General features: G+C 43.2%; 1 protein-coding gene across 6 annotated transcripts in view; it reads left to right on the top strand.

Annotated features, from left to right (window-relative positions):
- Positions 1-14,624, top strand: part of ADCY10 (adenylate cyclase 10) — a 90,091-nt gene that overhangs the window by 58,755 nt on the left and 16,712 nt on the right. For all 6 annotated transcript variants that reach the window (XM_015125126.3, XM_015125132.3, XM_015125139.3 and 3 more), the window contains 5 exons: positions 2,422-2,491; positions 3,189-3,420; positions 5,660-5,767; positions 6,581-6,756; positions 11,031-11,187. In XM_015125126.3, coding sequence (XP_014980612.2) covers positions 2,422-2,491; positions 3,189-3,420; positions 5,660-5,767; positions 6,581-6,756; positions 11,031-11,187 — 743 coding nt within the window. The remainder of the gene's footprint in view (positions 1-2,421; positions 2,492-3,188; positions 3,421-5,659; positions 5,768-6,580; positions 6,757-11,030; positions 11,188-14,624) is intronic.

Raw genomic sequence — 14,624 nt, 5'->3', positions numbered from 1 at the left:
GCCAGCACATTTAATGCCAGAAGGAGAAAGAAGCCAAAACATGAAAGGATGTCCCCTCCCTTTTAAAGGATCTTCTAAAAGTCCTACCCAGTATTTCCTCTTACATCCCATTGATCAGAACCTAGTCACATGACTATATCCAGTTGCAAGGGAAGCTGAAGAATTTCGCTGTCCTGAATAACATTGAATTCTATTACTAATGAGAAAAGGGACAATGGAGATAAGAGATGGGAAACCGGCAGTTCCTGCCACAGAGATCTGAATCATACTTTTTAAATGGTACTGCCTTCTCTACAGAAAAAGACTGAAAAGGATAGGAATAGAAGGGAGATTAGTTTTTTACAGTTGTCCAGGTAAAATTTTGGTGGTGGACTGGGATGGTGCTGTACTGAAGATGGACAGAACACGATGAATTCAGATATGTTTTTGGGTATGGTCAATGGGACTTTCTGATGGACTGAGTAGGGATGGGGGTAAGAGAAAGAAAATAATCAAGGATCTTGTGCAGGTTTTTGCCTTGAGAAAATGGATATATGGCAGTGATGCTTACTAAGATAGGAAAAGTTGTAAGTGGGTATAAGTTTCTGGAGGAGAGATTAAAGAGTTTCTGTTTGAATCATGTTAATTTTGAAATACCTATTACACATTCAAGTGGCAGTTGCCAAGGTAGTGTTTGAATATATGGGTCTGTAGTTAAAGTAGATGTCAAGGCTTAGATATATAAAATGGAAATCCATTAGCATATGAATGTAATTAAAAGTCATGGGCAGATGAAACTGCCTAGGGAGAAATTGTGAATGGAGAATGGAGCCCAGGACCAAACTGAGGTTTACCAACATTTAGAATGTTGGTAGAAGAACAGAAGCCAATTAAGTGGGCAACCAATTCCCTTATAACACACAAAGCAATGTGTGCTAAAAGAATGAGTGAAAAGAGAGAGTGGTCGCTTGTATTAAATGCTGCTGAGAGGTAATCAAGTGCAGACAAAGATGTAGCCTTTGGATTTGACAACATGGTGGCCACAGGTAACTTTAACAAGAGCAGTTTTAGAGAACTAGGGGGACAGGGTCATAATTCAATATATTCAGCTGCTAGTCACTAAGGAATCAATAAATAGTAATCTAGGAGAAGAGGTGGCCAAATTGATCTCTATGCAGTGCAATAAGGATTATGATACAGGTCTGCACAGGGTTGATGGGCACACAGGAGTTGGGGTACTTATCTATGGGGTACTTACCTATGGGGGCAAGGGCACAGAGGGGCTTTCAGAAGAAGGTGATAACTTCTTATATGTTCAAACTGTATCTATAAGATGTATGGAGTGATGCATTAGCCTAGGAGCCAGAAAACCTAAGTTCTAGTCCTACATCCACCACTAACAGTTATATGAGACGAGTTCCTTCCCCTCTCTGGGATTCTTTCTTCTGCCTGAAGGGAGAAATGACTGGACTAGACAAGCCTCATTTGTTTTCTGTTTTAAGATCATTATGGAATTTTCTAAACTATTCAAGTATGCTTAGACTGAGGTTTTTTTTTTTTTTTTTTTTTTTTTTTTTTTTTTTTTTTGAGACGGAGTCTCGCTCTGTCGCCCAGGCTGGAGTGCAGTGGCGCGATCTCGGCTCACTGCAAACTCCGCCTCCCGGGTTCATGCCATTCTCCTGCCTCAGCCTCCTAAGTAGCTGGGACTACAGGCGCTCGCCACCGTGCCCGGCTAATTTTTTGTATTTTTAGTAGAGACGGGGTTTCACCGTGGTCTCGATCTCCTGACTTTGTGATCCGCCCGCCTCGGCCTCCCAAAGTGCTGGGATTACAGGCGTGAGCCACCGCGCCCGGCCTAGACTGAGGTTTTTAATTTAAGATTCTCTGCCCTTCAGTTAACCTTTTGGGGTATTTCATTTCATTATCTATATTTCTCCATTGGAAACTGACGTCACTTTCTTCAGGCTTAATTCATAGTTTTTATTGCAGAATAAATTACTTAGGATAATGGTATTAGCTATCACAAATCTCAACATTTCTGTGGCTTAACACAAGAGAGTGATAATTTATTTCCACCTCGTGATATAATCCAATGCAAGTATTAACCAAAGGCTTTGCATGCAAAGGGACCCAGGCTCCTCCCAACTTGTGGGTTCGCTATCCTTCAGGTTCTTAGAATTATTTGCTTTCTTGTGGAAAGAGAAGGCAGAGAAGACACTTAACCATCTCAGCCTAGAGGTGACATATATTACTTCTGATCTAATTCTATTGTGAGAACTCATGATGTGGCTTCACCTAAGATGCAATGGTGACTGGGCATTGTGGTTTCTGGCTGGGCAGCAACAATTCCATAAAGGGAACAAAAGTCTCGGGTAGACAGCAGATATCTCCACTACAGAGAACATTTCAATGACCCATACAACTCATTTGTTTATTTTCTAGCTCAAGAAGATCTTATCCTGTCCAAATCAGAGATTCCTGAGACATCCGCATTATTTCCTGAAAATCCCAGGTAGAGGCATATATCATTGTTTAGGAAGTAGAGCATAAACAATTGTCATTAAATTCAAAACACTATTAGAATCATTTGTCTGGCCAGTACGTTTGACCTCTTAGATACAAGTGGGAAACTTCGGGGTGTATGCATGGTGAATTTAGTCAGTAGTATCCACACTAGGTTTTATTATCCTGCTCTTTTGTTTTTAAAGATATTTTATTTTATTTTGAGACAGAGTCTTGCTCTGTCGCCCAGGCTGGAGTGCAGTGCTACAACCTCAGCTCACTGCAACCTCCACCTCCCGGGTTCAAGTGATTCTCCTGCTTCAGCCTCCTGAGTAGCTGGGACTACAGGTGCCTGCCACCACGCCCGGCTAATTTTTTGTATTTTTAGTAGAGATGGGATTTCACCATGTTGGCCAGGATGGTCTTGATCTCCTGACCTCGTGATCCGCTTGCCTTGGCCTCCCAAAGTGCTGGGATTACAGGCGTGAGCCACTGCGCCCAGCCTAATTTTTGTATTTTTAGTAGAGATGGGGTTTCACCAGGTTGGCCAGGCTGGTCTTGAACTCCTGATCTCAGGTGTTCCACCCGCCTCGGCCTCCCAAAGTGCTGGAATTACAGGCATGAGCCACCGCGCCTGGCCTAAAGATATTTTAATATCAAAAGTGATACTGTGTAAGTTACTATTATTTATTTCTGCATATGGACAGTCCTGACAAAATAAGAGAAAAGATATTGAATTTCTTTGACGACGTGTTAACAAAAATGAAGACATCTGATGAAGACATTATCCCTCTGGAATCTTGCCAGTGTGAAGAAATCCTAGAGATTGTCATCTTGCCTCTGGCCCACCATTTTCTGGCGTTGGGAGAAAATAACAAAGCCTTATATTACTTCTTAGAAATTGCATCTGCTTATCTCATCTTGCATGATAACTACATGGTAAGCTGTTTCTACCCAGACCACCTCCACCCTAGAGACAATTCATGTAACATAGAGCCAGAAGGGAAGCTCCAGCATGCTTTCTGATTACTTCACATTGTATATTCCCGACAGCACCCCTTTCCACTGAAAATCACATTGCTTAGAAGGGAAATGATCTAAGATTGAGAAAAGAGAATTGGAATACATTGCAACTAGCATTGTAAATTATTTAAAATATTGCCACCTTTAGAAACTTGCCATGAATTGTCTACCTGTATGGGAGGTAAGGGGGCACATCTCATTCCCAAAATGATGCAGAGAGGACTCTTAGCATAGTCTTCCTCAAGTGGCATTTACCCTCTGTTAAGCCTAAAATACCTGTGAGTGCAAAATACCTATAGGTCTTTGGATGAGTGCAATTCTGGTTTTTTGTTTTGTTTTTGAGATGAAGTCTCACTTTGTCACCCAGGATGGAGTGTAGTGGCGCATTCTCTGCCTCCTGGGATCAAGCCATCCTCCCACCTTAGCCTCCTGAGTAGCTGGGACCTCAGACATGTGCCACCATGCCCGGCTAATTTTCTGTGTTCTTGGTAGAGATGGGGTTACACTATGTTGCCCAGGCTGGTCTTGAACACCTGAGCTCAAGGGATCCGCCCGCCTTGGCCTTCCAAAGTGCTAGAATTACAAGCATGAGCCACTGTGCCCAACCAATTCTGGTTTTAATCTTGTGATCCCCAAAGAGGCTCTCCCCACCTTCGTCATCATGTAATGTGTGCTGGATTATCGCACATACCCTTAGACCACCAAAGCACTAGTGAATGCTTCTCTAGGGTAATTATAAATAAGGTTCCAGGACAATATGCCCCTAGAAATGAGGGGATTTGATACACATAATGAAATAAACAGAATTCATTGTTAAGTAAGTTGGAAATCACTGAGCTGAATACAGGTAAATAGATTCCTTTAGATACTTCAGGGCCTTTGATATACTGAGATACATATAAATCTGTTCAGAGGACACAGAAGGGTAAAGGCCAGGCTAGGCTGAAGTTTCTCAAACTTATTTGCTCTTAGATCTCTTTTCATGGAGCAGCTGGCTGGGCTAACCTTCCATGAACTCACTTGAGGAAATGTCTTCCTGGGCCCTTGCTTCATCTGACTTCAGCCAGCTTCAGGAAGAGCTTCATAGACCTTCCACAATTTACAGTTGCTACTGGTCACAGCAGCCTAATCAACCCTCCTACCTTAGATTTATATAAAATTCTAAAATTAAACTATTAAAAATGTCACTAAGTTCCTGTCCTTGAAAGCATTTATGTTAAGAAGGAAAGTCTCCTGCATATTTCATGCACATATTCGGGGTGATGATGGGGATGTAGCCAATGAGTCCCAGGAGGAGGAGGCTTAGGTCGCCCTGGGGGCCAACTTTCTAAAACCTATGCATACCCGTTTCATTCGATAAGGAGTGCACAGTGATCAGGAAGACAATGATTAGAAGCAGAGCCCCAGTGCAAGGTCCCAGAATGTGCCATTTGTACCCCCTCTCCCATCAAAGAAATTCTGGTGGGACTGGGGCTGGTGGCCAACTCATCTTGTCTCCCTTTTTTTTTTTTTTTTTTTGCCTCCCACACATACCCAACGAGATGCATGAGACTGGGAGATATTGCCTCACCTTACTTTGTTCTTCAAGTCTGATCTTACCTTGATGTGCACATGTGCTAAGATTTGCCTAATGATGTTAGGAGGTGAAGATGAAGTGATGAGAGTTGTGCAGGGACTTACCTTCCTCATCCACCTCCCAAAATGGCCCTGGCAAAGGAAATGGGGGTGATTCATAATTCATTTCAAAGCTGAAGACCAGCTTCTCACAGATGTGGGGATGCTGGTCAAGGGAGGTGGGTGTGTGGTTAGAAATAGGGAGGCTGGGGATAGATTTACTGAGAGGAAGAAATTCGTTTGAGGGAAACTTCAGGTAAGGCAACCTAGATGATAGCATGAGGAAAGGCGATTTCCAGATTCATTGTCTTGATGGAGTGATCCAGCAGACAAACGTAAGCATGAAGGTGAGATCTTTACCCATCAGCTCCTGTCTGGAATTTGGAAGCCCATTTTAATCAGTGGAGCTGGGGATGGAAGTGGAGGTGGTCACTGAAATGGCTCCTGCATCTCTTCCTTCAGTAGAATCTGGGGCAATGGCCCTTCTGTGGGCTCAATCCCTGCTAAATCAACACATTTCTACTCCTTGGGCTGGTTACAGGCATATGTGTATTTAAATGAAGGAGAGAAGTTGCTAAAAACTCTTGAGAAGGACAAATCTTGGAGCCAGACATTTGAGTCTGCCACCTTTTACAGCCTCAAAGGTGAGGTAAGAAACCATTAAAGACTTGAATTAATCTGTTATATATCTTAGGCCTTTCCATAGAAGTAGAAGTCATCCCTATACTTTTTATACCCTCCTCCCATCTCTTGCCACAGACTTCTAGCCAAGACTCTAGAAACTCAAATTCCTGGGCTCCAGCCTCCTCACTATGGCTTACCAGCAAGATCTTCCCTGTCTTCCAGGTTGACATCTTTTTTTTTTTTTTTTTTTGAGAGGGAGTCTTGCTCTGTTGCCCAGCCTGGAATACAGTGGCACAATCTCGGCTCTCTGCAGCTTCCGCCTCCTGGGTTCAAGTGATTCTCCTGCCTCAGCCTCCAGAGTAGCTGGGATTACAGGCATGTGCATGTGCCACCACGCCCAACTAATTTTTGTATTTTAGTAGAGATGGGGTTTCACCATGTTGGCTAGGCTGGTCTCAAACTCCTGACCTCAAGTGATCCACCTGCTGTGACCTCCCAAAGTGCTGGGATTATAGGCGTGAGCCACTGTACCCGGCCCAGGTTGATACCTTTATGAAATATTTTTGTTACAGTCTCTAAAAATGGACCCGAATGGGTAAACATTGTCCCAGGGGTAGACAATGCACAACTAAGATGCTAAATCCTAGTCATTCAACCATGCTTCATGCATATATCCAATAGACATTTTCTATTATGCCAGGCACAGGAAGATTTCGTTTCTGGTCCTTAAATTACCTTTTTGATAACAATCCCCAAAATATGGATTGTGGGGACCTACTGATTAAGTTAGAATAATCGCTTTTCCTCTTTTCCTGTCTTTCCTCCCACCTCCCTGTAGGTCTGTTTCAATATGGGCCAGATAGCGCTTGCCAAGAAAATGCTCAGGAAGGCACTGAAGCTCCTCAACCGAATCTTTCCTTACAACTTAATCTCCTTGTTTCTCCATATCCGTATCGAGAAAAACAGACACTTTCATTATGTGAATCAGCAGGCCCAAGACAGCCCACCTCCAGGGTAAGGGAATGAGCTGGGGTGAGCAGACTGTTTAGTCTCACTCCCCTTAGAGCCCTACACATAATCCAAGTCAGCCCCCAAAGCCTGGCCTCCGGGGGGCACAAGGACTTCTGTCTGTCTCTGACCATTCACTGGGGAGGGGGCGAGTGTGGGAGGTGCTTCCAGACCAGGGTTGCCACAGAGTACTTTAAGGGCAGTTTTTGCAAAAGGGAATCTTGATGACACAAACATAAGGGACCTCATTGTAAGGTGAGTTCTAGGGTCCCTCCCAACTCATCTAGCCTTTTAACCCCCGTGGCGATCCGTGTTCTCATTGGATGGAACCTGCACCACCGCTCCTGGGACCTCAGTCACAAGCCCTCTTCCATTAGATGCTAAGACACTGGGTTTTGCCCCCCAAAAGAAAAATAGCAAGCCCTGAAGACGTTTGCCAAAGGACAAAACTCCCACCCATCTGTGAATCTCAACAGCAACGTGGGTTACATGGGGGTAGCTGTTGGTCAAAATTGTACTGTTAAGATTTGGGCATTTCAATATATATAAATTCTACCTATAGGATAACTATAATAATAGTGAGTGGGGAGAAATAGTGAGTGGAGAGGTCGATGAAATAAGCATGTTGCTAGTTGTTGAAGGCAGGTGTTGAGCGCATTTCGCTCATTATACTCTTGTTTGCTGTGTGTATGCTTGAATTATTCAAAAATATTCCACCTATCTAGCAATTCATACCAAAGGAGATGCCACCTTGTTGGGTACCTGGAGAGCTAACAGAAGACACCTCTTCCATCTTGGGAGAGCTCAGCAGCTATATTACTATAGGTTCTGCCTAAGATACAAACATCTATTCCTATAAGCAAGTTACCACAACTCTTTTGCAACCCCATCAAAAACTGCCTTCCCCAGCTTCCAAACGTGTTCCTTTAAATGTAGGGAATCCTGAGGTGAAAAGGAAACGTAATGGAGCTGAGTTCCTGTGCACGCTGGAGGTGGGCTCCTGGGACTACCTGGCTGTTCCTGGAAACCCCAGGAGGAAGGGGTGGGAGGTGTTCAGCAGAGATCTCTCTGAGAAGGCAGTGGTCTTTGCATTACACATAGGGCTGCAGGATGCCTCAGTTTGAATTTCAGATAAACAGTGAATACTTTTTTTAGTATACATCTATCATATGAAATATTTAGGACATATGCATTCCATAAAAATTATTAGTTTTAAAACTCAAATTTAACTGGGCATCCTGTATATTCATCTGCTAAAACAGGTAATTCACACATTTCACATTTTATAAAAGGAGTAAGAAGTACCTGCACAAAGGGAAAAGGTAGAAAAGTGTTGAAGAAGAAAAAACTGAGGAGTTGTCGGCTTAAAGTATCCGCAGGTCAAAAGGTTCTCATCTCAAAAATGAGTATAACATGGAACAACATTTAATGTCAGAGTGTCCATGACCCTCATGAATGCCCTATACGAGATTTTACCCTGGGCTAGGTGTTGTGGCTCACGCCTGTAATACCAACACTTAGGGAGGCTGAGGTGGTCGGATTGCCTGAGGTCAGGAGTTTGAGACCAGTCTGGTCAACATGGTGAAACCTGTCTCTACTAAAAAATAAATTAGCCGGGCGTGATGGCGTGCACCTGTAATTCCAGCTATTTGGGAGGCTGAGGCAGGGGCATTGCTCGAACCAGGGAGGTAGAGGTTGCAGTGAGCCGAGATCGCGCCACTGCACTCCAGCCTGTGAGACAGAGCGAGACTCCATCTCAAAAAAAAAAAAAAAACAGAGAGAGAGATTTTACCCTGTCCATGTTTCCTTAGAACCTTTAAAAAAGAAAATCATTTCCACATCATAATTTAGAAAGCTTATTTTGCCAGGGTTGAGGACACGCCTGTGACACAACCTCAGGAGGTCCTAACAACATGTGCCCAAGGTGGTCAGGGCACAGCTTGGTTTTATACATTTAGGGAGACATGAGACATCAATCAACATATGTAAGAACCAACATACATTGGTTCGATCTGCAAAGGCGCGACAACTTGAAGCAAAGGCAGGAAGTCGGGAGGGAGCTTCCAGGTCACAGATAGGTGAGACACAAATGGTTGCATTCTTATGAGTTTCCGATTAGCCTTTCCAAAGGAGGCAAATCAGACATGCATCTCTCTCAGTGAGCGGAGGAGTGACTTTGAATAGAACGGGAGGCAGGTTTGCCCTAAGCAGTTTCCAGCTTGAGTTTTCCCTAGCGATTTTGGGGGCCAAGATATTTTCCTTTCACAAATGCAATTGGTAACAATACTCATTTTTTGGCTGGGCGCAGTGGCTCATGCTTGCTGTCCCAGCACTTTGGGAGGCTGAGGCAGGCAGATCACCTGAGGTCAGGGGTTCAGGACCAGCCTGGCCAACATGGCGAAACCCCATCTCTACTGAAAACACAGAAGAGTTAGCCAGGCCTGGTGGCATGTGCCTGTAATCCCAACTACTTACTAGGGAAGTTGAGGCAAGAAAATCACTTGAACCTGGGAAGCAGAGGTTGCAGTAAGCTGGGATCACGCCACTGCACTCCAACCTGGACAACAGAGCGAGACTCTATCTCAAAACGAAACAAAACAAAAATCCTCTTTTTTTTTTTTTGTAAACTAAAAAGTACCTGAGGGGAGGGGGAAGGGATAGCATTAGGAGATATACCTAATGTAAATGATGAGTTAATGGGTGCAGCACACCAACATGGCACATGTATACATATGTAAGAAACCTGCACGTTGTGCACATGTACCCTAGAACTTATATAATAAAAAAGAAATAAAAAAAAGAATGCCCATTATTACTATTTCTATTCAGCATCATACTGGAGGCTCTGGCCAGTGGGGGGGGGGGGCGGGGCGGGAAGTACCCGAGACAGGTCTCAATCAATTTGTAAGTTTATTTTGCCAAAGTTAAGGACATGCCCAGAAGAAAAAAAACACAAAACCACAGAAACAGTCCTTGTTTGAGACTGCAGTATTTAAAGGGAAAAAGTGGGCTGGAGGAAAATGAGGGAGGGCATAATAATCCACATGTTGCAAGAGAAAAGGAGCAGCCAGGGGAATAGTCAATTATGTATTGTCTCACACTCAGTAAATAGGCACCTAAAGCAGGATAAGGCGGACACAGAGTAGCTGCCTGTGCAGGTACTTAACTTTTTATCTGGAGCTGTCTGCTAACGAACAAAAGGAAAGGCGACTTCTTGCATAACTCAGCTTTCAGCTTAATTTTTTCCTTTTGGCATAGTGAATTGGGATCCTGAGTTTTTGTTTTCCTTTCCCACTGTCATGTGCATCCATGTGAAGAGACCACCAAACAGGCTTTGTGTGAGCAATAAAGCTTTTTAATCACCTGGGTGCAGGCGGGCTGAGTCCAAAAAGAGAGTCAGCGAAGGGAGATAAGGGTGGGGCCGTTTTATAGGATTCGGGTAGGTAAAGGAAAATTACAGTCAAAGGGGGGTTGTTCTCTGGCGGGCAGGAGTGGGAGACACAAGGTGCTCAGTGGGGGAGCTTTTTGAGGCAGGATGAGCCAGGAAAAGGACTTTCACCAGGTAGTGTCATCAGTTAAGGCAAGGACCGGCCATTTTCACTTCTTTTGTGGTGGAATGTCATCAGTTAAGGCGAGGCAGGGCATTTGCACTTTTTTGTGATTCTTCAGTTACTTCAGGCCATCTGGGCGTATACCTGCAAGTCACAGAGGATGCGATCGATGGCTTGGCTTGGGCTCAGAGGCCTGACACCCACCTGTGTTGAGCTGAGAACTAGTTCCTGAAAGCAGTGTGCAATGGAGAAAATAATACACTGGGCTTTTGGGCTGGAGGTAGATGGAGTTTGAATCCTGGCACCACCACATTCCAGCTGTGTGTCTTTGCCTTAATTACTTAACCTGAGTCTCACCTTCCTCACATGTAAAATGGAGTCAGTTATTCCACTCTTTTGTTACAGGATTGTCATCAGAATCAAATGTGATGAATAATACCAATGGGCTTTTTAAATAGCTTCATTTAGCAATTACCCGACACAGGACAGACACTTTACATAAATTATCTTAATCATTATAAAGTAGGTATTATGATTCCCATTTCACAATGGAGAAAATGTGCTCCATAAAAATTAATGTGCTTGTTTGTCAGTCATGGAGACAGGCCTCAAATTCAAGTCAGTTTTGATTCCCAGGCCCATAGTAAGGACGCTGTGTACCTGTGTTCCCCTAAAGCATGGTAATAATGATACCTCTTATGTTCCATTTGTGTTGACTTTATCCAATAGGAAGAAGAGGCTGGCACAACTTTACCGGCAAACTGTCTGCCTCTCCTTGCTGTGGCGCATCTATAGCTACAGTTATTTTTTTCACTGGAAGTATTATGCCCAGCTGGCAGTTATGATGCAAATGAATACTGCACTGGAAACTCAAAATCATTTCCAGGTAGGGGGTTTTTGTAGCTGCTCCTTTAAGTTTCTGAATTTCATTTGGGAAGAAAAGCCTAGTGAAAGCCAATTAGGATTCAAAATTCTGAGGATATAATAATAGAAGGCTTTCTGACTGGCTTGTTTTGACAAGGCCAGCAGTTCTCAAACACTTTGGCTCCAAGATCACTTCACACTCTTAAAAATTACTGAAGATCCCAAATAGCTTTTATTTATATGGGTTGAATCTATTAATATCATATAAGAAACAAAACCCAAGAAAATTCGAAATTATTATTATTATTATTATTATTATTTTTTGCTGTTTTTCTTGAGATGGTATCTCGCTGTGTCACCCAGGCTGGAGTGCAGTGGCACGATCTCGGCTCACTGCAACTCCACTTCCCGGTTTCAAGAGAGTCTCTTGCCTCAGCCTCCTGAGTAGCTGGGACTACAGGCGCGCGGCACCACACCCAGCTAATTTTTGTATTTTTACTAGAGACGGGGTTTCACCATGTTGGCCAGGCTGGTCTTGAACTCTTGGCCTCAAGTGATCCACTCACACTGGCCTTCCAAAGTGCTGGGATTATAGGCATGAAGCACTGCACCTGGCCTACAATATTATTTTAAAATAAAGATAAGCTTATTACATATTAACATAATTACCATTTTCATTTTTTAAAACTGTGTTCCCCAAACAAAAAATGGGAAATGTGGCATTGTATTAAAGTTTTGCCAATATTTTAATGTCTGGCTTCATAGAAGACAACTAGATTCTCACATCTGCTTCGCTTTCACTGTTGCAATATCACAAATGTTGCCTCTGAAAGACTCCAGTATATATTCATGAGAGAATGAGGGTGAGAGAGAAATGTTAAAGGGTAATTCTTTTCTAAAAATATAGAATTATAAGTCATAACAAATATGGAAAGTACACATCAAAGATTTTATTTAACTCACTGAGTTGACTCAATCAAAATTAGTAAGATTGGAACCAAGTGGTTCCAAGGAGAATACAATTTACCAATGGATACAAAACTTACCTAGTAATGGTGTAGTAATTGCTTGTATTCCACTGAATATTTACATTTCTATGAAAAACAAATTATATCACTTATATTATTATCAGTTTTCTGCAACGTAGTTGTAAGATAGTCCAAAGAAAAATAGAGATGACTTTGATTAGGAAGCTAGGTAGGACCCCCATTAAGTTTGTATTTTTGCCTATTACAAGGTCTTTCACTATTTTTCCTGTCACAAATAATGTCTGGATATTAGCCGGGCACGGTGGCTCACGCCTGTAATCCCAGCACTTTGGGAGGCTGAGGTGGGTGGATCACGTGAGGTCAGGAGTTCAAGACTAGCCTGGCCAACATGGTGAACCCCATTTCTACTAAAAATACAAAAATTAGCCGAGTGTGGTGGTGGGTGCCTGTAATCCCAGCTACTCGGGAGGCCGAGGCAGGAGAATTGCTTGAACCCAGGAGGCGGAGGTTGCAGTGAGCCAAGATCGTGCCATTGCACTCCAGCCTGGATGACAAGAGCGAGACTTTAAAAATAAAAATAAAAATAAAAATTTTAATGCCTGGATATTATGGAACTAGCTTTGACCTCATGTGTTCTCTGAAAAGGTGTCAGGGATCCCTAGAGCTCCCAGGATGAATTGGGAGAACCACTAGTCTAGGTCATAACCAAGGAAGCCTTCGACTGGATGAAGAAGATATCAGGAGACATGATCAAGAAATTATTAAGCTAAATCGAACTCATCTAATGAGAGTGACCTTGCTCCTTTATGAAAGTACATTAAGTCTGGGTTTCTTCCTCCTGGAGTCATTCATTGTCAAGAATTAAGGGAAGGGGTCAAGTAGCACCGAAAATGGAGGAGCTTAGATTCCTAACCTGGAGTCTGTCCTCTACATTAGTTCCTTTTGGTGAACTTAGGCTGGCTCTTCTAGAATACAGAAGTATTTATAAAGCCCATCAAGATTGACCCCTGCCTATTTCCCATCCTATTCTAGCTCCGTAGGCCATGAAGGAGCCACAAGCCCAGCCATATTGGTCCTCTTTTGGTTCCTCAAACCAGAAATTTAATCCCATCTGTCACTGGATGTTCCCTCTGCCTGGAGGGAATGGGTCATGGCCACCCATTCACTTTCTAACTTGTCACTCTGTTTTAATAGGTATTATTACCATTTGACAATTTCTTGTTTGCTCCTGCATTGGTTCTTTGTCTCTCTCCCTTACCAGTGTGTAAATCCCACGAAATAAGGACCTCTTCAGCTGTCTTGTTCATATCCTAAGTTTCTAGAACAGTTGCAGTTGCTCAAGCAATTTATATTGACCGAAATACTTCTTCACACTTGGAGCTATATCCTAAGAACTCTGGTAGAGTTGGGGTGGGGAAAATTAAAAGTCAGGTTGGAATGTGAACCAAGACATTTGTCGTCAAGGTGACTGGGATTGAAAGCAGAGAAGCACTCGCCTCAGTGCTCAAAAGCAGGTGAGGGACTCAGCATAGGAGAATGGAAAGACCCAGACGGAGAGCCAGAGGGTGGTTTCCAGGACTCCGCCTATCTGCAGTGTGACCACTGGCAAGCTGCAGAAACACGGAGCTTTATATTTGCTCTGTAAAGTGAAGCAGTTGGGCTTCCATTCTCATGGTCCAAATCCAAGGCTGTCCTTTATTACAGCCTTGGATTTCTCATACCCAACAATTCTCTCTCCCCCACCACCATTTCTGGCTATCCTTACCTTCTGGTAGCATTTTCTGGAGCATGTTCCAAACCAGGAAGAAAGGAATTCTCTAAGACTGACTATGGTTTAAGTATCCAGGGACCTGCCTATAACACAGAATTTGTAGGCTGCTTATTTTGTCCCATCTGAGGAATTCCAAGAAAAAAGCCTCTACTCTAAAATACTTCCCCTACCCCAATACTCCCACCACTAGAGATACTATATTTTTCCTGTTTGTATTTTGCAAAGTAGTTTATGTGTATTCTTTTGTTTTTGTATATATAATAAAACTGCTTCTTTAGAAGGAACTCTTTTCTCCTCACTATTCTCTCACCAGTTTCTCTTAAATCTCCAAATTAGATTTATTTGTTTGTTTGTTTTTGAGAAGGGTCTCACTCAGTCACCCAGGCTGGAGTGCAGTGGCATGATCATGGCTCACTGCAGCCTCAACCTCCCCTGCTCAAGTGATCCTCCCAAACACCTCAGCTTCCTGAGTAGCTAGGATTACAGGCTTGTGTCATCATGCTGGCTTTTTTTTTTTTTTTTAAATCTTTTGTAGAGATCGAGTCTCACTATATTGCCCAGGCTGGGCTCAAACTCCTGTGCTCAAGTGACCTCCCGTCTCAGCCTCCTGAGTAGGTAGGACTACAGGCATGTGCCACCATGCCTGGCTAGTTTTTGTTGTTGTTGAAACAGGGTCTCGCTTTGTGCCCAGGCTCATCT

This window comes from Macaca mulatta, chromosome 1 (assembly GCF_049350105.2).
Source record: "Macaca mulatta isolate MMU2019108-1 chromosome 1, T2T-MMU8v2.0, whole genome shotgun sequence".
NCBI classification, from domain to species: Eukaryota; Metazoa; Chordata; class Mammalia; order Primates; family Cercopithecidae; genus Macaca; species Macaca mulatta.
Note: the sequence above shows the minus strand (reverse complement) of the source record. Positions and strands in the feature narration are given on the sequence as shown.